We start from the raw sequence: 23,725 nt of genomic DNA, 5'->3' as shown, positions 1-23,725 counted from the left end.
CACTACTCTCCAGTTCACCAGAGTATCTACCGAGTGCTACTTCCCCAGAAGCTACAGGATCATAGACTCTATTATACACATTTTGCAGAAGGCTGACCTGACATAGCAGGGCTGTCTACAGCAGGCTCTGAACAAGGTTAGAAGGTTCAAACAGATCATTACTAATTTGGTTAACATTTACAAAAGCAACATGCAGAAAATCTTGCAAGATCACTGATCACATCCAAACTACAACCATAGTGCATGTCCAGTCTGGTTTTGAATCCAGAATGGCACCAAAACCACTGGGACACATTTAGAACCATGGAAACAAACCCAGTACCAAAGAAGTACAGAGATTTGAATTCAAGATTCCAGATTTGGATCATTTCTAGATTCAGGTACGCACTTCTCTGAATACAAATATCTGTGTATTACATTATTCTGCACAGAAATATTAATGAATAACTCTCTGCTTTGCGTCTTTTAAAAATCTTTTCCCTCGTCCACAAAAGCAACTGCCCCAAGGGCATGAAATAAATCCCCAACAGTCTTCAAATTAATTCTTTTACAATTCAGCAATTACAATATTTATCAAGCTGAGCAAGAAAATAATCAAAAGAACTATTCAATAGCTTATTTGATTAGAAAATATCCAGCGAGCGGAGTCCTCATTTCTCTGATTCTCTCCCAAGAAAAAATGAAGTAGTGCAGTAAACTACAGGAGCATTCAAGGCAGTGATAACTTTGACAGAGACATAGCACAATTTTTGCATTTCCACACAATAAGGAAAACTTGCATTTCAACATAATAGACCCAGTTCTGCCCCAAGTCTATGATAGCTGCACACACAACTGCTGGAAGGATTGAGTCCACTGTCCAGCACGCAGCACTATATGGGCTTCTGCTCCCATCTGGTATGCCAAAGATATTATCTGTGCAAACATTCCCCAGAGCAAGAGATGTCAGGAGACAACAGCAACCAAGACAGCTAGACAAACTAGAGGCATTTGCCATGTGATCACAAGACAAAATGTGTGTAGCATCAAAGAGCAACACATTCAGACTTCTATGGGAACCATAAAGGAGTCAGTCTGGCTAAGCTTCATCCACCCTGCAAGACTCAGGGTTACAAAACTTCCTGGCCCTATCAGCACACAGCTACACATCACAAGAGCGCATTGCCAAACAGCAACAGAAACAGCTGTAATTATTAATGAAACCACCTGGATTAATCTGAAGAGGCAAGGAAAGCTCATTCCCAAGTTATTTAACTCTTTGGACTGTTGATGAACAGAAAGTTTAGGACAAAAATCTCCCTTTTTAACGTCTATTCTCATCTCAGTGGATTGGGGGGGGGGGGATTTATTTCCTGTATATATTATCCTCTCATATTTAGTGCCTTTAGTGCCACAAAGGATCCAAAAAATGTTTTATAAACATATTTATTATATATTATATAAAAGCATAAGAACACATCTAATATGTGGAAGCAAAATGATGAATTAATTTCATGGATCTACAGCTTATCACGCACCCTCTGACTGACTCATCTGTCCTTGCTCACTAATCCACGTTTCCAGAATTTATTAGAGCATTCTAACCCCTGACCAACTTCAAAGAGCCACATCCCCACACACCCTTCTAAAATGACCCCAGCCCAAGGCCAAGGGTAACTCAGTCCAGGGTCAGTGCCAGCCTTTCAGTACACAAAAATGTCAGTTTTACAGTTCATTATTTCACAACCCTACATAGTTAGAAATAGGAAATTATACCACTGGAAAGAGGTGTGAGTTCCAGCTTCCCCTGACGCCCAGCACTGTTTTGTTCACAATATTACACAAATCCTCTTCAAAGAGGATAACAGCAGCATGATACTTCAGAGAAACAATTCAACCTTCAGAGATCTGGTTAAAAGACATCTGTGTACCATTCTTGTTTACCATCAGCTTCTAGTCTATCCCAGTTTACTGTCTGGCTTGTAAATATTGGCCTAGAAATTCATCAGCCTGAAGCAACACTTTCCACATCACATGGCCTCTTTTACTCTCTGTACTAACCACAGTTTACTACATGGTCCAGAGCATTAAAATGCAACCCATGTACCTGACAATCAATGTGCCTGCAGTGATGCAAACACGTCAGATACATGAGGGTCCTTTAACAAGACCCTCTCCTTTAATCTTGTATTTGATTAGATAATATTAATATCTATCGTTCAAAAACCCAACTTTGATTACCACACCAGCACCATAACGTACTCTCACATATCAGATGAACATAAACTGTTGTTTAGTGTGTGGGTGTAAGGCAGGAAGTGACGAAGAATACTCTACTATTCTCTAGCTTAAGGAGAATATAGCCAGTCAGAATGTAATTAGGGCCCAAAATGGAATTTGGGCAGGAAACCAGTCCCAATGCAATTACTCTTGCAAAAAGTATTTCAATCCCAAGTGATCAAAATCTCAGTTTGACATCTCAACTGCAGATGGCACATGTGACAGAACAAGGCACCCTAACATAATTACCAAGCATTCATGTACCAGTGCTCTGAACTACTGAACCACCGAAAACAACACTTCCTGCAGCACCTTAGATTTCTCTTGCACTGACCAGGTCTGACCATATTTAGCCTGTCAGATCTCACTTGGTCCCATCTTAAATCCATAGGGCTGCATCCTCATCCCTCTGCGTCAAAGTTAGGTTCAACCTTTTTTATTATCAATCCTTGAATATGTTGTAAAGCATTTAATACACAGCTTAACAGAAGAAAATTGGAAAGTTACCTAAAGATAAATTGGGAAAAAAGTTAGACACAGCAATTACAAGAAATAATACTATACACGAGTCCATAAATGGGAGATTATATTAATTTATCCAGGGTTCCACCTAAAAACTAGCCACCTGATCTTGAAATCATCTGTCTGAATCCAGTCCAGATCAGTAGCGGGTGGATGCTGTTACAATCTCACGTTCAGAACACTGGAATGAGTTGGTGCTCAGTCCCCCTCCTAGTGGAGGAGTATCCTCATCACCGAAACCACCACAGATGGCGCTTTCATGGGCAGTTTCAATAAACAGACCAAGAACTCAATGATTCTGGAGAGTGAATTACACTACCACTACTCAAGGCTGTCTCTCCAGAACAGCTAAGGCATAACGGTGAAAGGGTGAGGGGCCTTGCACTGCTGCTACCCATGCCGCAGGTTTTCTGGAAATAAACAGAAGGCATCAGTCTCCAGCACTCAGCCATATGCAAGAGGCCTTAGGTATTGTCTTTTTAAAACGAATGGGGGGGGACACTAATTAAGGCTGCACCGTCATCAGACTGCACTGTCATTCTAAGTCTTGACTGTCCATAATCTCCTTGCTCATGTAGTGATCTAATTGGCTGTTAGATGCTTTATAATATCTTGTAATGCATCCAAAATAAACTCTGTAGATGCTCCACCTTCTGCCTCCCATTTACAATAACGTGTTGAAGGCTAAAGAAGTGATCCACCGATACTATTTGCATAAACTTTAGTGAGGGTGTTCGAAGAAAGGAAATCAAAATCAAACTAGCCTGAGCTGACCACCTCTGGGACAATGTACCATTCCTTGATAAAGCTAAACAAACACCATGTACAGTAAAAGGTGGATATTTTTCTCATTCTGAAAAACCAATGGCAACATTTCTTGCAGTTACACAATTAGGGCAGGGATCTTGGGTGTACAGAGATGCACACTGAAATCCATGGAAAATCTCACTTCAAAACAGATCGCTCCAATGCATTCCACTTTAACAAACCAGCCAGCTCTCTTTGTTGATGGAAAATGGTTACAGTCATTCTACCAAGTATAAGGGTGTGGCGGGAGGGGAAGGAGATGGACACTGCTTTCTTGAATTTATTCCCCTTACAGGGCTACTAATTAAGCACGAACTACAAGAAAAATCACTACAAACAATACACACTCTCCTTTTTCTGGTTAAGTATCAAATATAGCTCATGCACAATATCCAGTTAAGGGACACTTTGGAAAATGTCTGCTGAGAGGCCACAATTAGGAAAGTGCCACTTTACTGAATAGGAGATTTAATAAGGTGTTCCCCACCAGAGCTCATCTGGAAACTATTTAGACCTTCTCTAGACTGGCGATGAAGCAACCTGTGTGGAATTAGGAGGCAGGAGCACAGGCAGGGCCAGCCACAGGGACAAACATTAAGGGTGGTGCCAAATGAACACCTGGGGAGGTGCTGGTCTGATTTTAGTTTGTTTGGGTTGGGAGTTTTTTGTTGGCTTTTTGGGTTTTGTAGCTCAGCTGTTGGGGGAACACCAAAAACGTTTTCCGCCCTGAGTTGCAAAACACTGAGGACCAGCCCTGAGCTCAGGTTGCAGAAAAGTTTGGAGGAGGCATCAGCAAGTCAGTCTGTACGCACATGGCTTGACAGCTAACTGAAGCTGCAGCATCTCTGTAACATAGTTCTCTCATTAAAGAGCCTGTTCAGTTTCACAAGCGTGGCATCCTCTCATTATTGCCCAACATACAATACTTGAAACAGGATTTGCCCAGATCACACACCCATTGGTGCAGCTGCCTGGTACAATCCCTAGTGCAGACAGGCAAAGCCCATACTTGCACCAGTGGAGCTTATCCTGATTTCAAGCAGGGAAGACCTTCTGTGAATATCTGGCTGCTGCTGCTGCCTGCGCACACTGGGAGATGGTCCTGAGGAACTTATATGGAAGGGAAGGGAAGGAGCCCTCCAAAGGTTCAGCAGAGTGCATCTGAAGTTTTGAAGTGAATGGCTGCACTGATGCAAACAGCAGAATTTGTCCCTTTACCAAACAGCTGGCATGTCCTGAGAAATGACATAATTCATGATAATGGAAGCATGGAGCCCTACAAAAGACTTAATAGTTTCCATTTGATTTTAAAAGTATATTAACTATTTTTTTAAATGGAAAGTGCTATAAACAAAATAGTATACAAGTAATTTTTCTTGACTAAAACATGTAATGCTGATTCATTTTCATACATTAGAGAAGACTTCTTGAATTCCAAGAACTGCAGTAATCATGCAGTGGATCTGTAGATAAATAACTGTATGTGCTCACATTTCTACGTAAACACCGACTCAGTTACTAAGGACCAATAACTGCCCTTAGATGCCTATCTAGTTTGCACTGACACCAATGGGAGTCTCAGGCATACCCAAGGACAGAGAGAGGCCTCCTTCTTATAAAGATTTCCAAAAATCATTAGCACCTATTTTATTCACACAGTCCTTATAGGGAAGTCATTAACTTATGCAAACGCTCCTACTATACAGTTGTTCATGTAGCATGCTCATTTAAATGTGAGGAATATTCATCAGGAGTAAAAGATGCATTAATGAAAATAGTTTAAACATTGCAAGACTCTTCCCTTTTCAATTACATATTGCTTCAGTTTGTAACCTTTTAACGGCTCCTATACAGCAGTGATTCCGGGTAGTTAATTCTATTAATTTTATTATATCCAAACAATTGTCATTTACATCACATTGCCTGCATTTTTAAAAAACAAAATGCTTTTCAGAGTTTTTTCCTTTTTATTTCATTATCTATTTCAAGATTTTGTCAGGCACCCGATGAGTAAAAATTAATCACTCCTTGACTAGATAGAAAATTGGCAAAATCTTAAACTTCACACACAGCTTACCATTGCATTTGTAAATCTAATGGAAAACAAAAAGACTCAGCCTTTTGAAGGACCAGGCCCTGATCCTGCAAAGACTTATACACCTGCTCAACTTTATGTATTGTGAGCTGTTACACGAAAGTCAATGAGAATGATCACAGTACATAAAGTTCTTTGCAGTGTTGTTGTGGCCCCAGGATATTACAGAGACAAGATGCATGAGGTAATATCTTTTATTGGACTTAGGGTTGACAACTTTCTAATTGCACAAAACCTAACAGTCCTACCCTAACCCTTCCCCAAGGCCCCGTCCCCACTCCCTCCAGCCCCCCTCCCTCCATCGCTCGTTCTCCCTCACCCACTTTCATTGGGTTGGGGCAGGGGGTGAGGGCTCCAGCTGGGCAGCGCTTACTTCAGGCAGCTCCCAGTTGGCAGTGCAGTGGGGCTAAAGCAGGCTCCCTGCCTGCCCTGGCTCAGCGCTGCTCTCGGAAGTGGCCAGCATGTCTGGCCCCCAGACGGAGAAGCGAGCAGGCGGCTCTGCACAGTGCATGCTGCCCACACCCACTGGTGCCGCCCCTGCAGCTCCCGTTAGCCACAGTTTCTGGCCAATGGGAGCGTCAGAGCCAGCAGTTGGGGCAGGGCCAGCACGTGGAGCCTCCCTGGCCCCTGTGCCTGGGGGCTGCAGGGACACGTTGCCGCTTCCAGGAGCTGCGCGGAGCCAGGGCAGGCAGGGAGCCTACGTAAGCCCTGCTGCGCTGCCGACTTGACTTTTTAACAGCCCAGTCACTGATGCTGACCAGAGCCACTAGGGTCCCTTTTCAACCAAGCGGTCTGGTCAAAAAACGGACGTCTGGCACCCTAATTGGACTGCCTTCTGTTGGTGAAAGAAAGATGCTTTCGAGTGACACTCTCGCCACACTTTCATCAACAGAATGCGGCCCAATAAAATATATTACTTCACCCCCCTGGTCTTTCACAGTACATAAAGTTATGCTTAATTCTTTGCAGGATGAGGTCTTAATCAGCATGTGTGCACAGAGACAAACTTAGCATACGTCTCCTAAAATTTTGCCCTAGAACTGCCACCAGAGCTGCTATCAGCAAAAGCTCATCAATACCAATTATAATGAAAAAGTGAGTTTTCAAATTCATTTCACAGTTTATCCCACATGGAACAAAACTATATGCATCTTATGTACCTATTAATGCTATGGTATACTTTTAGCTTAGTTTACGTATTGGACTTGCATGAGATCATATATTGACACATGATTTTATATGGAAGTGGCTCCTTTTTCATATATTACAGCCCCACAAATTTTGTTCACATATACTATTTCTGCCCATGAAACACACACTATGTTCTTTCCACACTATGGTGATTCCTGCCTTTAAAATTTTCCAGACACTGTACTAAGCAAAATTAGTGGATCTCTCCTTCAAGGGCCTGTCTTAAACAAAGAAAAACAAATTTTATATCTATATTCAAGTTAAGCTGGAGGCAATATTCTTAACTCATTATACCTAGGTACTGCACATGTCTCAGAACCATATCATCTCCACAATGAATCGCACTATGCGAAGGTAACTCCTATAGTACAGATCCTTAAAGTTACTGACTCTGAGGAAACTGGTTAACTACCAGGTGAATGACACTAGAGTACTGCCTGTATTACGTGACCACAAAGATTCTGTGGAGGAGGGAAAATTTCTAGTCACTGAGATACAGAGCAATGTGGGACTCAGGCTGAACAAGTTCCAGCCTACCTTGTCTCTTCTTTGCTGATAATCCTTCCTTATCCCCCATGCCCTATAGTGGCATTCTCAGTGTGACTCACCACCTGCACTACCAGCTGTCACCTAAACCTCAGGCCAAGAACCAGTGCAGGGGAGACTAAGATTAAAAATTCAGGCCTATATTCAGGGTTGGAACTATATGGATGTGGAGCAGTACGAAGTTACAGGGGAGGCAGGTAATAGAGGGGTTGTGAGTGAAGGGTGGAAACAAATCAGTCTGTAGTAGAATAAAGGAGACCTCCCCCTTTTGAGGAGGAGGAAGCACAGCTAGGAGGGAGCTGAAAATGAGAAATAAACGCAAGTATTCTTCTGTGCAATATACTGAGGATAAGTACAATTGTACCACTATCACGGGTCAACATGGTGCATAGTTCTCCAGTATTCTGAGGGTCAGAACAGGACTAGACAGGACTTCTGATCCATCCAGCCCCCTCATAAACCTTCCCAAACTGATTTTTATTAATTTCTCTTTTTTTTTTAAAAAAAAAGGGGGAGGGGTCGCTGTTCTTAGCTTCAATATCAATAGATTCTGATTTAGGGTGCACACATAGAAATATTTTACTTCTATGCTTAGATCTGTGTGCAATCTAAATGGGATTTTAATGTATAAAATAGCTATCACAATGGTTTCTAGTACAGTCAAATAAAATTATGATTCTCATTGTAACAAAATTTACAAACACACTGTCTATATTTTTATAACAATATCTGTGAGACAACACCACAGAACTTCACCGATAGCATGCATCATAACAAGCATTTCAGATGCAGTAAATGTAAAGCTTGTGACATCTTGTGTACGAACCACCTCCACTGTGGTCGTGATTTTTTGTTTATTTTGGATTGTTAAATATAACAACAAAAAAAACAGATTATGCTTTACACAGGCTTGTAAATCTGGAGAAGTAATTGGCGTGCAAAAGTGTTTCAAGAAAACAAATATACATGTTACATAGATTCAGGTAATAGAAAAATTCAGTGAGAAGGCAGATTCAGGATCTTCCTCCAGACTAAACAGTTATTCCTAATCCTCTACCTCCTACAGATATTTTTGATGGGGAAAACCTAATGGAACAAACAAGAGACCTAAAGCTGCAAGAAGCAACTTTTAAAAATAAAGAACATTCTTAGGCCCTGCCTAACTGAGTTTTTTGTCCGAGTCTGGAGTTTTTATTGGGGTTATTTTATTTTATTTTATTGGGGGGAGAGGGAGAATAGCTTTCTGGGGGGTTTGTTTTTTGCTCACTGGTGTAGTTACCAGTGCACTGATGTAACTACATAAGAGAAAACCCCAGCATGGATGTGATACACCAGTGTAAGATGTGGCATGCACCAATGTGACTCATCTTGGCTAGTTACTGGGGTAAACTGCACAAATCCAGTGCATCTATGCTGAACATTTACACTAATGTAGCAACATTAATCTAGTCACACAGGTGCAAATTTCCCTAGTCTAGGCAGACAAGCTCAGATATTACTACAAAAATGCACATTTGTAACATTAACAGAAAAGGACAAGGCCACATTATTCAGAGTTTAACAAAAAATCTTACACGCACCTTTAACAATATTCCTCTCTCCTTCTCCCCATTTCTCCCCCCAAATCCACATAATATGGACAAACGTTGTAAAGAAAGGGTCAGCAGAATCTTCCAGGCTATGGCACCTGTTTGTGAAAGGCCACTGAGCTTCTTCAGAAAGAGAAAGTCAACCTTTTTTTTTTTTTTGGCCTAGTACCAAAATCTCCAGCATTCCTAACTATTCAACTAAATTACTGTGCTTTTCCTTTTCATGTTAAACCACCACGCCCATGCAACCAGTAATACTCAGAAATAAGGTAATATTGTTTTACCATCTATTTACACTGAACTCCACACCCATTTTGTACTATGCTGTTAAACAGTAACACCATGCAACTAACTGGCACACAACAATATTCCCCTTTAAGTGCTTAAAAATCATGCTTTTAACACAACTTCCAGCCTCTGTCAATTCACTATAAAAATATTACTGTTGGCCCATACATTCACAAGTGACAACAACATAAAATCCAAAATTGTTTGAGACTTGAATTTATTTTTAACTCACATTCTTGAAAGACACATCTGTGCAAGCACTAATAAAAAAAAAAGAGTGACCGCCTCTATATATGCTGCTGTTTACAAAGAGCAAAAAATAAAAAGAAACATATTGAAGTGATGCACGTGGAACTGACTTCCTGATAATTAGAGCTCTTTTTGTTTTTAAATGAGGCTGCAATAACACACTGACAACAAAACTACATCAAATGTAGTTAAAATACCTTACAGTCATTACAAATTCAGCAGCATAAGGAAACTTTTATATTTTTTCTTTAATATTTCTGCAAAGTCTGTGTTTATAGCCTACACCTGCAGTGGTGCTACACCTAGTATAATAAAATGTTAGGCCCCCTCCCGTAAGAGACCTAAGGACATTATTCTGATGATATTAAAAACAGAATATTTCATCTCTATATAGAGGCCCGTCTCTCTAAGGGACCACCTATGAGACATGGGGACAAAGCATAACTAGGTAAAATAACCTTAGCGGAAATTCTTGTGACCCTATTTTTCCACTTTAATAAGAATATAAATAAAATTGCTTCAAATCTGTGAATAAATTATCAGTCTACATTTTCAATGTTACATTCAACTCACTTCTTTCACTCTAAAGTAATCTTTTTAGCTAGCAATGATTAACAACAAGAAATAGGCAGATTTTGTTGGTTAGGACTCTACTTTAAAAATGAATAAATTACAGTTAAGATAACTTAATTTTTAAATAATAAGTGGCCTGGGCCTTGAATTTCCAGTGTAATAAAACATATTTACCGTTCATACAGTCACATATTATGAGACTGACTAACTGTATTCATGTATTTTAGACTATTCTACAAAGGCCCTGGAGGGACTGCTCAGTGGAGAAATGACATCTACATCCTTCTTTCAAGGACACTGCAGCATATTACACAGCTTTTTAGGGGTTATATCCTTCACATTTTACAAACTCAAGGCTCCACTGCTTTTCTAAAACACCCCACATGCACTAGAGAAGATAATTCGTTTTATTAAAGCAAATATTTCCGATTTTGCTACATTCAGCTTTTCTAACAAATATTTTCATCAAGTGGAAGCACAGGTCGCCCACTGACAACACAAAGACATCTTTATGAAAAATAAATTGGCCATTGGGGTGCAAATATTCGGTTTCTGACTTACCTTTTTGACCTGATCATCCTTCAATTCTGTGAAGAAATAGGCCAGCAGCTGGGCAGCTATCATCCTGTCTGATTAAGTAAGATAATTGAAGGGTTTTGCTGAACACCAAAGCAGTCAGGACACAAACACAACTCTCACAGGACCGATTTAAAGGATCTTTTTTTTTTCTCTCCCCCGCCTTGCACGAAAAGCTTCTAAACTGCAGGGGAACCGCTTCTTCCTCCTCTCCCCCCACCAAGCGAAAAAGGATGCAGAGGGTTTTTCCATACAGGGGATAGTGACAGAGTAAAACCTGCCCACTTCCTGCGCTGGGATTGGCTGTTACGGGAGGGCTCTGCAGCATTGGGGAAGAGACAAGCCGTCTCCTAGGCACTGTGATGGACAGCCGATGTGCAGGAAAAGAAGGTGGGCTTCCCAGCGCCCCAAAAATGACACATCACTGCACGTTCCCCACGTACGTTAGTTATTTCGGGCGCGCTGGGACACCTGCTTGTTTGGCGGGTACGCGAAGCTCCAGCCCAAGCGAGCGAGCCTGCGGCCATCACTTCCTGCAAAGGGCATGGCACTTACAGCGAGAGCAAGACGAGCCAGGGGAAATTCCTGCACTTAAAGACCGAGGGGCCCCTGAGAGCCCCTCGCACGTGAATACCCGCGGCCCAGGGCAAGGCTCGGTGGGAACACACACAACACCCGGGAGCCGCGCTGGGGCGACAGGGATACTTAAAACCCAGGAGGAGCCTAGCGTGCAGCCTCCTCGGGGAGCGGCCCCTCTGTTTTAACACGCCCGCGCCGCCCAGGGCACGTCGCGAACAAAGCTGCGCGGGGCGCCATTAGGGGCTTGACGTTGGCAGTGAGCGGGAAAGGCCCGCGCCGCCTCCTGCAGGGCTCGCCGGCAGGCGGCGGAACGAGGATGTCAGGGCTGCGCCGCTCACTGTCACGTGACCCGCTGGCGCCGCAGCATCTCCACCCCACCCACCCTCGTGGCCTGGACACAGGGAGGCAGTTGCATCACTACTAGGCCCTATACTGCTTCCTATGGGCCGGGGTGATCATGCGCCCTCCCTCTGGGATTAGGGCTGCAGGGTGTGTTGGAAGGTATTAAATGGGATTACAGGGATACAAGTGTAAGCAAATAGCAATAAAGTCGCTAACCTGGATGTTTACCTTCCAGTGGGGTCCCTAAGCTTCGCACACACAAGATTTCTCAATTTCAAGCTGTAGCCCCCCCGAAACCTTATGCTCAAATACATTTGTTAGTCTCTAAGGTGCCACCGGTACTCCTGTTCAATTTCAGGGCTGTCTTCCGGCAGCCATATAAATAATTACAGAAAATAAATAAATACAGAAAATAAACTATTCAAAATAAAGTTATAACTGAAAAGCTTTCACACTACAAAATCATCATCACAAAAGTGAAGTATTTTAGACACTGCATGAAAATTACTCCAAAAGAAGTATGCTTCCTCGCCAGTGAATGAATCTTGGCAGGTTTGCAACCATAGTTTGTCACACTTGATAGCTCCTGCAAGTCATTTGGCTACTTCTGAATAGCTGCTAAACCACATTCCTTTGGTCCCTCGTTTATCAAGGCCGTGTATTCAATTCAGGTGGCAGCTACCTTCTTATGCTGGACACATTTTACAATCGAGGAGAAGAAGAAGAATTACAGTCTTTGTCCTAACTAGCAGTGTTAAAAATCTAGCTGTTACTGTGAAAAATGTAACTAAAACCTCATACTGTCTACTAGCTCCCTAATGAATGAAGCCTTCTAGCCCCTAGTCAGAAATCATGTGTCAAAGATTATTTGGGGTATTTGTTCAGATAGTATTTATAAATAGTACAGACCAGGCCGGCTAAGGTGACAACAAAAATCAGATATTAAGATGGTTTATGTTCTCAGGTTATTCCCTATAAAATGGAGAACACCGCAAAGCAATTTTTAGAAGAATTTAAAAGATGATGTTTGCATGTCTACAATAACTTTCTTTTCAAAACACAGCCAGCTCTAAGGTAGAGAGAAGGAAGCAACCAGCATAAGAGTTTGATGTAAGAGGGAGTTTTGGCCAAGGACAGCAGGACAAACCCCTACCATTATGGAATGTGCTGTAGGAGCTGTATGGACCACAGAAAGCAGACAAAACTTTGATTTGTAATGCCTCATATGACCACCACACTCTAGTGGCCAGATTATTCACCCGCATGCTCTAGTTTTGCACCAATCCAGTGACACAAACCAACCATAAACTCAGTTTAACCAGACAGATAACCTGGGTTTATGGCTGCTTAGGCCATTTCTTTCCTGTTAACTTTTGCTAGCACAGCTGTGTCGATCGGAGATGTGATGAGGTGTGATGTATGACCAACATAACTATGCCAGCAAAAATGCACTTTTCCAGAATAGCTTATTTCACTCGGAAAGCTGGAAAAAGCTGCACCACCAAATGACAGTTTGGAGCAATTTGCCAGTATAGTGTAGTGATACAGCTATCCCAGCAAAGCTTTCCACGCGTACGCCTTGCTGGCTGTAGAGCCACTAGAATAGTGCAGAGCAGCCAGAGTGCACAAGCAAGTCTAGCCCAATGTACCTAGCTCCAAGGATGTAGGGCTGGGATATGAAGCTGAAGCTCTTGAGAGTCTGGGTATTTCAAACTTGTTGTTCAGACCAGTGTCCCAGCCCTTCAGCTGTTATCAATATTTTTACAACAGCACAGAAAAGGGTAATCCATTTTTGGCTTTGGGGTTTTTTTTTATAAAATTTGCCTTGATGTCAGAAGAGTAAAAGTACATGTTAAAAATGAACAGTCACAGCTATTTTTAGAAGACCTTCTTCACTTGGAAATCTTTGAAGGAGATAGCAGGGTTTCAGCCAGTTAGAGATTGTGCTAGAGGAAAAATAGCCACTAGAGTTAATTTTATACTCCACTGTGTTTTGACAGTTTGCTTTTCATCTGCACACAAGGCAACGTAGTAGAGGCTGCTACCATGAAGGAGTTAATGACTTAAAAGACTGAAAGTTGCCAAGCTGGTGGCCTAATGCCTGTGCTCTGCTCCTCACGGTGATTGATCCCTAGGGCCAACTTCTTCCCTGAATTAAAGTGGCACTACTCTAAAAGTCACTGGAAGTTGTGCCCACTGACTTAAGAGCCTTTCATTACTGTCCCTTGTTCTGGCGGGGACTAGGGAAGCTGCAGAGTTGGAAGTTCAACTTTGTTGGGAGCAGGCTGCCTTGTGTTTTTCATCAATGACCTCTAAACCAATTTAAGAACAGCGTAGACAGACTCTGAAGGGAATCCTGTAGACTAGAGTCATCAGTCAGAGACACATTGGCTGCAACACAAAGATCTGAAGATAAGAAAGCTTAAAATGAGATGGGGGAGACGTGAGGTATATATAGCCAGGACTTCACCGAGCAATGAACAACTGCCTTCCCATCCCGCAAGAAAGAGTGACCCTTATCCAAAAATATAATCTAAAAGGGTGATTTTCAGAGGTACAAATGGAAGCTAAATATCTAATCCTTCTCCTACTCCCCTACATTGAAAGTCAATAAGAGTTAGGCATCTAACTATCATTTATGCCTTTTAAATATCTCCCCCTAAACTATTAGAATGGTTGCAGCAACATTTAGCAAACATCAAAAGACAGAAAAGGAGTACTTGTGGCACCTTAGAGACTAACCAATTTATTTGAGCATAAGCTTTCGTGAGCTATAGCTCACTTCATCGGAAGCTTATGCTCAAATAAATTGGTTAGTCTCTAAGGTGCCACAAGTACTCCTTTTCTTTTTGCGAATACAGACTAACACGGCTGTTACTCTGAAACCTATCAAAAGAAAGGTCACTAAGCTTCCACTACACATGCATGCTCACAAACAAGCATTTAAATGGGTGACAACTGATACCTGATTTTGTGCTCAGAGATCTTACTACATATGGAAATGAGAAGCTCACTTACATTGATCTTACAGCAACAGCATAATATCTGGCCTTGTGGTTTGCTAGCAGTATGTTGCTCAGCATGAGACAGAGATTTGGCAGCAACACTGGGACTTCAGCTATGGCTGGGGGAATTGCTGGTGCATTACAAAGGCAACGTATTCTAGTCCAAGGAAAAGCGTTGAAACTATCTCACTTCATCACTGTCTGCAGGCTGATTTTCCCAAGCAGTATTGCTAGTAGGGTTCTGCTCTGCTAGACAAAGCAGAGCTGCCTTTGGTGACCTAGATGTCACCGTTGACCAGACAGGAAAGGAAATGAGAAGAAAACAAACTTATTTCTCATTGTTCACCATCTAGTGGAGGTCATTATGTAAATAACCCAAAATACTGGCCATTGCTAGAACAGCAATATGAAATGAAAGGGCTACCGGAGGGGACATCATCTCGAACTCATTTCAAATTTTGTGAGGCTTAAAATGTAAGCAATTAATATCTACAAAGTCTTTTGATCAAAAGGCACTATATAAGCTACATTAATTACTAGCTAGCTAGGTTCTTATAAGCTCCTATCACCATAGTCTCTGAATAATTCATATGTTATCCATAAGGAGGAGGGAAAGGTTTCAAACACAGCAAAAGTCACCAATTTGCCTATTAATAGATGCTTCGGTTGTAATTACTTAGATTGTGAGCTCTTTGGGGCAGAGACTATATTTTGGTCTGTGTTTGTACAGCACTTAACACAATGGGGTCCTGGTCCATGACTGGAGCTCCTAGGCGCTACGGTAATACAAATAATTAATAATAGTGAGTCAGAGCCTTTTTACATGCTGAAGGGCAAATTCACTCTCTAGTGTGCATGCACAGCTCCCACTGACTTTAAACTAGAACAGCCTCCAGTGACTGAAGCCAGAATATGTGCACTAAATTGACTGTTACCAGAGGCAGTAGGAGGTTCCCTGCAATTAACAATATGGGGACATTCGCTGAATACATTAGATGTTACTGAGAAAGCCTGTAATTCCCTAAAGACAGCCTAGACATTGAAACATTGCCTTGACAATGTTTGCATTGAAGTCAGTTACTGCAGCCAAGTAATTAAATATTTGGCCTGCAGGTGTTGGCTTCCTTTTCAGAGCTATTCTGGTGAAATCAGTTGTTTGCATTAACCAAAATTCTCAGGCTCCTTTGCAAGGCTTTATCTTCCTTTATCTTGGGCAGGTCAGCCTCAATGAGTAGGATTTCATTCCCTAGATTTCTGTATTTATATAAGCTCAGTTCTTGTGACACTTCCATCAAGAGTTTCACTGACCTGCATACCTTATTCCTTTCTCTTTTGTTTGGTGGGGGTTGGGCAAGCATCCTTGATTTCCCCTAAGCATGCTTAAGGAGAAGGGGGGATTGCCCTGCCCAATCTGCAGCTGTATTACTAAGCAGCCAGCAGCAATGTTGTGTTTAAGGAGCAGGGGATTCTTTTTACATACACCAGAGCTTTCTTGTTCCTACTTGCTTACCTAGACTTGTACAGTCTCCCCAACTAGAGCAGTTCCTCTCCCAAAGACTCCTCTAGCTCAGAATTTAGTGCCAGATAATCAGATTTCTAAATTTGCAAAAGGAAGTGATATTTCCCCTTCTGCCCACCCATTTTGTGGCTGCATTTATAAGTTGCAGTAGAGGGAATATAATGAGCTGCTTCACATATGACAAAATGTTTAAGAGGGGCTGCTTGAATTAATCCTTCTCTGTTCAGACAGCAAGACAAGCACATTCACTATCAGCCCATTCCCCTCCCCTTTTTTCAAGTTTGATGAGTAAAGAATTATTTTTTGAGTTTGATAAGTAAGAACTCCAAGCAAACTCAACAACAGTAACAACAATGAGACAAGAGCTCTGTGTGGCTCAAAAGCTTGTTCTCTCACAAACAGAAGTTGGTCCAATAAAAGATATTACCTCACCCCCTTGTGTCTCTAATATCCTGGGACCAACACAGCTACAGCTACACCGCATGTAATAATAATAATAGCACTTAACAGGTTATTTTCCTTTTTAAATATTACTCAACACCGGGTGAAATAGGTGCTGGAACAAGAGGACTGGTTTCTGGATCACCTACACAGAATTCAGCACTGTTTCTGGAACTGGGAAACCAGCCTAGACTGGTGGGAGAGGATTGGTTTGCAAAGCTGGGAAGACCAGGCGAAGCAAGAGAACTTCAGGATGGGGAAGGCTACCTCTTTTGAGATCTGTGCAGAACTGACCCTGAAGCTTCAGTGACAGACTACCAATACATGGTGGCCTGTACGCATGGAGAAACAGGTCGCCATTATCATCTGGAAGCTGGCCACCTCAGAATGTTACTGGTCTGTAGCCAACCAATTCTGGGCAGGGAGATCAACTGCTGAGGCCATTCTCATGCGGGTCTGCTATGGCATTAATAAGGTGCTGTCTAACAGAGGTATTGAGGCTGGGTAATGCTCAGGAGATTACTTATGGCTTTGCACACATGGCTTCCCAAACTCTTGTGGGGCAATTGATGGAATCTATGTGCCCATCATTCCCGAGCCAGGGTACAGAATGTATAACAGAAAGGGGTATTTCTCCATGGTGCTCCAAGGACTGATGGACCACCCCGGCAGGTTTACAGACATAAATGCACGTGACCTGGGAGGTCTAGAATGCTAGGATCCTTCAGAATGCAGTACTATTTAAATTAATGGAGAAAGGACTGTTTGCCCCGAGGAGCAACGTGGACATTAATGGTGTGAAGGTTGGTCTGGTTATTCTGGGAGGCCCAACTTATTCCCCTGATGCCCTGGCTAATTTGAAGAGACATACAGGCTGCTTGGACAGAAGGAAGGAACATTTTAACTATTGCCTGAGTAGCTGCAGCACAGTGGTCGAGTGTCCACTTGGCCATTTGAAAAGCAGATGGCGCTGATAATGGAGTCGGTTGGAAGTAGCAGGAAAAAAAATGTTCCACTGCATGTTGCGTTTTACACAATCGTTATGATAGTAAGGAGGAAAACCTTGCTGATGGCTGAGGTGCAAAGACTTGCTTGGAGGTTTGAGAAGCCAGCAACACATCCCACAGAGAACAAACACCAGGGGGAATTCTGTCAGGGATGCCTACTGTTCATAGTTTGAGTCTCCTGCATAAACCTGTCAGCCAGTGGTGGGCATGTTGGGATGCAGACATTATGTGCACTGGGGTATTGTGTTTAAACTTCCCTATGTGCTTTTGTAAAGCCTTCTGAATTATTTCAGCTTTATTTAAAGGATTTTCTGTGTTAAGTGCAAAGACAACTTATAGTGGATGTATTGTAAACAGATAATAAAATTTTAATGACAATGGAAGAATATACCTTTGTATTTGAAAATATATTTAATCAGTCGTCTTCAGTCACCAGCTATATGCAAACCTTTAATTTCTGCAACAGTGCAAACAAAGCTCAGAGTACAACAGTGAACATTTCAAATACAACAATTGGTGGGATAGGGTCTTTCTAAAGTTAAGAGTGAGTACACACCTCGTCTCTGGCACTTCTCGTCTGCATGTGTTCTGGGGTTGAGTGCTGTGGCTGAAAAGAGCTGGACTCCCAGGTGCTGGTGTTGCCGGTTCGCAGAGGTTGGATCTGAGAGGTGAATGGGAGCCTCTGAGAGCACTGTTGCAGGGGCACAGAGGTTACAAGTGCAGCTGGTCCCAGTAGCTAGCATTGTCTGGGGGTTGAAGAGCATGACTGGGTCCCAAATTAAGGGACTGCAGAGCCACTGGCCTAGCAGCAGCATGTTTTGCAGGAGGGTATTTTGGCTTACTATGGCCTCAGAGGGGTAAAGGAGGGAGATTATGGGGAGCAAGAGGGCCAGTAATCCCCTCTACATCTTTAAGCTGTTTTGACACTCAATGATGTTACGCTGAGGCATGTAACTAAGAGGCCGAGGTGGTCTTATTTAAAAGACAAAGGACAGACCACCAAGATATGCTGTGAAGTTATTCACCAGGATTGGCCCCCAGAAGTGCTGCAGGAGTGGGAAGGGCTTGCAAGCTATACTGGGGACATGGGGGGGGGCGGGGGGGGGGCTGTTCCCTATAATGTGCAAAACAAAACCAAGCTGTTTCTCAGTGTTAAAAGTTTTGCTATATCTCCCCTGCAGACTCGGAGAAAGTGCAGAGGAAAATAGATAGGGCCCTGCAACGACTGTCCACTACAGTGTATGTTACAGGGCATTTGTACCCATGGGAAGCAGTATTGTCTGTGCCTTGACCAGCCATGCAATGTGCATTGAGACCTCATGTAAACTGCAAAAACGAACCACATTTCTTTCCCTATAAGCTCTGCCTCCATAAACTGTTGAATTTTGCACAAATGAATGCTTTGTTATTCAAATCTGCCACAGGGCGGGGCAGGAGGAGGGACCACAGATTGTGCCTGCGCCATGCTGGGGGAAGCCATTTTGAAGCAGCAGAAAGGGGGAAGGGAAATGGGACTCCTAGCTCACATCCGCCAATAATAATAGGTACTTACATGCCCAAGTTCATTCTATGGGATCTGATTTTTCACTCCCAGCCTGGGTTTCTGGCTGGGATTCGGCATCAGTTGATTCAGGGTAGGAATCAGGGTCTGTCGTAGCAGGGCAGGACTGGGGCTGCCTCTCCACTTGGCTGTCAACAGGTTCCTGAGTCCCAAAAAGATCCTGGCTCTCAGAGGGCAGCTCCTTTCCCACATCCTCCTGCTCATTCTCCAGTGGGTCTAGTTGGTCATTGGTGGTGTGGGGAGAGTTCAGGCAGCAGGGTCCGAATAAGACCTGGGTGGGGTCATACTATAATTGTGCAGAATCCCGAATGCTAGGGGTTGGCAATCCTGCCCTGAACTTGGGCAAGTCAATGACCCTGGCTGGCCTTTAGCTTATTTACTAAAATGGTTCCACAGGGTGAGGAATCTTAATGTTTGTTTATGTCCTACTTTAATCTCCTTGGATGAATGGAGTTTACTGTAGTGTCAGGATTGAGGAGAGAGAGAGAGTAATCCTGTCCCTGCAGACCAGATTAGCTCACAGGTAGAAATACCACCCTGTGATCATCCTTAACTCTGGCTGGGAATTAACCTGCAAAGTCCCAAGTCATTGTTAGGATTTAGATATTCAGGCCTGTCTGTAAAGGCCTATACTCTAAGAATTTAGGTGTATTCTTATCACTTAGCTAGTTATAGAGGTATAAAAGACAGAATCAAAATCACTGTCTGCCAGCGTAAGGGCCTTCTCTTACTGTGACAGTCTGAGGCCTTGTTCTTGGGCTAAGGCCTTTGGCTAAGCAGCAGAGGCAGCCATAAGCTGGGAAGCGAACGGTCACATCCTCACATTCCAAACCAGTCACATTGAAATCAGGTGCTATTGGGCTGTTAGGACTACAGTCCTGTCCTGATAATGCCTATCGCCTCCAGAGAAAGGGAAGTGCCTAGAAGATGTAAAAGGAAACTTAGTTTGATAGTATCCTGTCTGGCAAGAACTCACTTATCAATAGCTGGGATGTGAAATCCTCACTTCTGTATTGTTTTGTCGTTATAGTTCCCACTTTGCTATTGTTTATTTGCATGGTCTCTGTCTGGTTCTGTGATTGTTTCTGTCTGCTGTATAATTAATTTTGCTGGGTGTAAACTAATTAAGGTGGTGGGATATAATTGGTTACATAATCATAAAAAGAAAGGGAGTACTTGTGGCACCTTAGAGACTAACCAATTTATTTGAGCATGAGCTTTCGTGAGCTACAGCTCACTTCATCGGATGCATACTGTGGAAACTGCAGTTTCTGTAGCTCACGAAAGCTCATGCTCAAATAAACTGGTTAGTCTCTAAGGTGCCACAAGTACTCCTTTTCTTTTTGCGAATACAGACTAACACGGCTGTTACTCTGAAACCTTATATAATCATGTTACAATATGTTAGGATTGGTTAGTTAAATTTCAGGAAAATGATTGGTTAAGGTATAGCTAAGCAGAACTCAAGTTTTACTATATAGTCTGCAGTCAACCAGGAAGTGGGTGGGGGAAATGGGAATCGTGTTTTGCTAAGGGGGGAAATGGGAACAGGGAATGGGGGGGGGGGGGGGGAAATTGGAATCATGTTTTGCTAAGGGCAGAAATGGGAACAGGGACACAGGTAAGGCTCTGTGGTGTCAGACCTGGGAATGGGGACACTAAGGAAGGAAACTGGAATCATGCTTGCTGGAAATTCACCCCAATAAACATTGAATTGTTTGCACCTTTGGACTTCAGGTATTGTTGCTCTCTGTTCATGTGAGAAGGACCAGGGAAGTAAGTGGATGAAGGAATAAGCCCCCTAACAGTCATTGTGGTCAGCGGCCCTCCTCTTAGGTGCACCATAAGACCAGGGCGGCAGGACTGCAGTCTTCTCCATTGGGCACTAAGTACTAAATCCACAAAAAGAGATTTAGGCACCTACGTCCAATGTTTACATGCCACTGAGATCCTCAAAACCCCCATCTAGTTAGTTGCCATCTAACCCTGGGGGTGCCTAAATTCCTACCAGTGAAGTCCCCTAGGCGCACTAAATTTCAATTGGTGGGTATGTGCAAAACTGCCCAAGTCCTGACAATGCTAAGCAGCTCAGTGTCATCCTAGCTCATGCCTAGGCCCCAGCAGAGTTCTCAGATTAGGTGTTCCCTTGCTTGCCTCACCTGTGGGGTTCAATCCAACAAGTGTTCTCAGAGCATGCCTACCAGACTGGACCTCACATACAAGACAGCCAGAGGTGACCAGTTCAGGAATTTTTGGGGCTGGCTGACTGGCATGATCACATGTGCATGTGTATCCCCCAGAATAACCAATAGCCCACAGGATAGGCACTCACCTGGGATGTCTAGGCTTGTTTGCAAATCCCCACTCTGCTTCATTCAGAGCAGAGACCCAGGTCTCCTACATCCCAGGTGAGCACCCAAACCACCAGGCTGTTGGGTATTCTGGCACAGGTCTTCTCTCAGTCTCTCCTGTTGAAGCTGGTCCACTTTGTATAAATCATGAAAAAGTCATTGGGTCAGGACGAGACTAACTGTATATGCCAATGGTTAGAGCACTCCCTGGGAAATGCAAGTTCAAATCCCTGCTACAGTGAATATTTAACGTATACAAAGTGGAAGAGCTTCAACAGGAAAGACTGAGAGAAACTCACCCCAGTATAGCCAATAGACCAATTGTTAGGGCTCTCCTCCAGATAGGGGAAACCTGGACTCAAGTCTCTGTTCCAATTAAGGCAGAGTGGGGATCTGCAAATAGGTGAGTGCCCTAGTCACAGGTTATTGGCTATGAATGGGGGTGGGAGGTGTGTGTGTGTGTGGGGGGGTCTTTCTGTCTTTGTGAGGAAGGGCAGACCTGGCTTAGGTACCTAGCTCCCAGAGAGGGTTCACAGCTGTGATTACCCAAGACGATATGGGTGCCCAACTACCTTGGTGGGGCAGGGCTTAGGCCATACCCTTCTCTCCTCAGCATCTCCTACTGGTTAGCTTCGGCAGCTCCTGCTCAGCCTGCTGGCTGGCTTCTGAGTGTTCCTTACTTCTTGTTTACCTCATAGATTCCAAAGCCAGAAGGAACTATTGTGATCATCTAGTCTGACCTCCAGTATAACTCAGGCCACAGAACTTCCCCCAAATAATTCCTAGAGCAGATCTTGGAATAAAACATCCAATCTTGATTTAAAAATTGTCAGTGATGGAGAATCCACCACAATCTATAGTAAATTGTTCCAATGGTTAATTATCCTCACTGTTAAAAATTTACACCTTATTTCTTGTCTGAATTTGTGTAGCTTCAACTTCCAACCATTGGATTGTGTTACACCTTTCTCTGCTAGATTGAAGAGCCCATTGTTAAATATTTGTTCCCCATGTAGATACTTATAGACTGTAATCAAATCACCCCACTTTGATGTTCTCTTTGTTAAACTAACTAGATTAAGTTATTTGAATCTATCTCTATAAGACATGTTTTCTAGTCCTTTAATTATTCTCGTGGCTCTTCTCTGAACCCTCTCCAATTTATCAACATCCTTCTTGAATTGTGGATACAGTATTCCAACAGCAACTGCACCAGTACCAGCAAAATACAGAGGTAAAATAACTTTTCTACTCCTATTTGAGATTCCCTGTTTATACATCCCAGGATCACATTAGTTCTTTAGGCCACATCATCAAAATGGGATCTCATATTCAGCTGATTATCCACCACAACCCCCAAGTCTTTTTCAGAGTCACTGCTTCCAAGGATAGAGGGTTAGGCACCTAACTCTCCCTATGCATTGTACAGGAAGCCTGAAAGTTACATGTTGCAACACTGAGCATTGCACATCTAAATCTTGTTGTGGCTCTAGGCCTAAAAGACCTGCAAAACCTATCTCACTTCTCCAAGCCCTCACATTGTGTAATTAGAAAGGGGGGAAAAACAGAACTCTCTGAAATAAAAGTGTGTGCAACAATTACAGCTTCCATACTGTACAGCAAAGTTATGCTATATGGGTTCACAGAGGAGGGTACTAATCATTCTGAAGGGCCTGATGGTAGCCTCAGGCCGGCGCTCAAATGTCTAACAGTTTTTGTAGTGGCTGTTTTTACAAAATGTCTGCCAACTTTAGATTAAGTCAAGAAAGTCGGTTAATTTAAGACACTACAAATGTCACAGATCTGATGATATTACATTATACGTTTTCCAGACATGAACAATTTCACTTTTTGTACACAAGCCTCCCCTGCTGGTCAAACGTAAAACAGCATCAGAGAATCATTTTCCAACTTTCTACAGAAAGAAAAAAAGCTATTGCAGAGCAGCCAGATGTAGAAGAGGTAAGGTAAGGGAGGAATTAAAATTAGCCATGTTTTTTCAGTGGAGGATAGCAGTAAGTAAAATATCCACACTCATGAGCAGTCCTTTCTAGAAGAATTGTGTCTACTGCAAAATATACAGGTTGTGCACAAATAGTGAGTTCACAGACTATTTTAAATCAATCTTATATTTAAAAAGAATTCGATGGGCTATGTAAGGTGATTCCTGGGTCAGCATTACTGATTTAGTGACATTGCAGTAAGGTATGGAGCAAAACTGATAA

The 23,725-nt window shown here is 42.8% G+C and overlaps 1 protein-coding gene across 1 annotated transcript in view; it reads right to left on the bottom strand.

The window, feature by feature from the left end:
- HK1 (hexokinase 1) overlaps positions 1-10,911 on the bottom strand; it is a 69,294-nt gene extending 58,383 nt beyond the window's left edge. Inside the window, exon 1 of the mRNA XM_074958909.1 lies at positions 10,681-10,911. Within this exon, the coding sequence (XP_074815010.1) occupies positions 10,681-10,743 (63 nt within the window). The 5' untranslated portion in view covers positions 10,744-10,911. The remainder of the gene's footprint in view (positions 1-10,680) is intronic.
- Positions 10,912-23,725: the final 12,814 nt, after the last annotated feature.

This window comes from Natator depressus, chromosome 7, assembly GCF_965152275.1.
Source record: "Natator depressus isolate rNatDep1 chromosome 7, rNatDep2.hap1, whole genome shotgun sequence".
Taxonomy (NCBI): domain Eukaryota; kingdom Metazoa; phylum Chordata; order Testudines; family Cheloniidae; genus Natator; species Natator depressus.
This window is presented reverse-complemented; position numbering and strand designations above follow the sequence as displayed.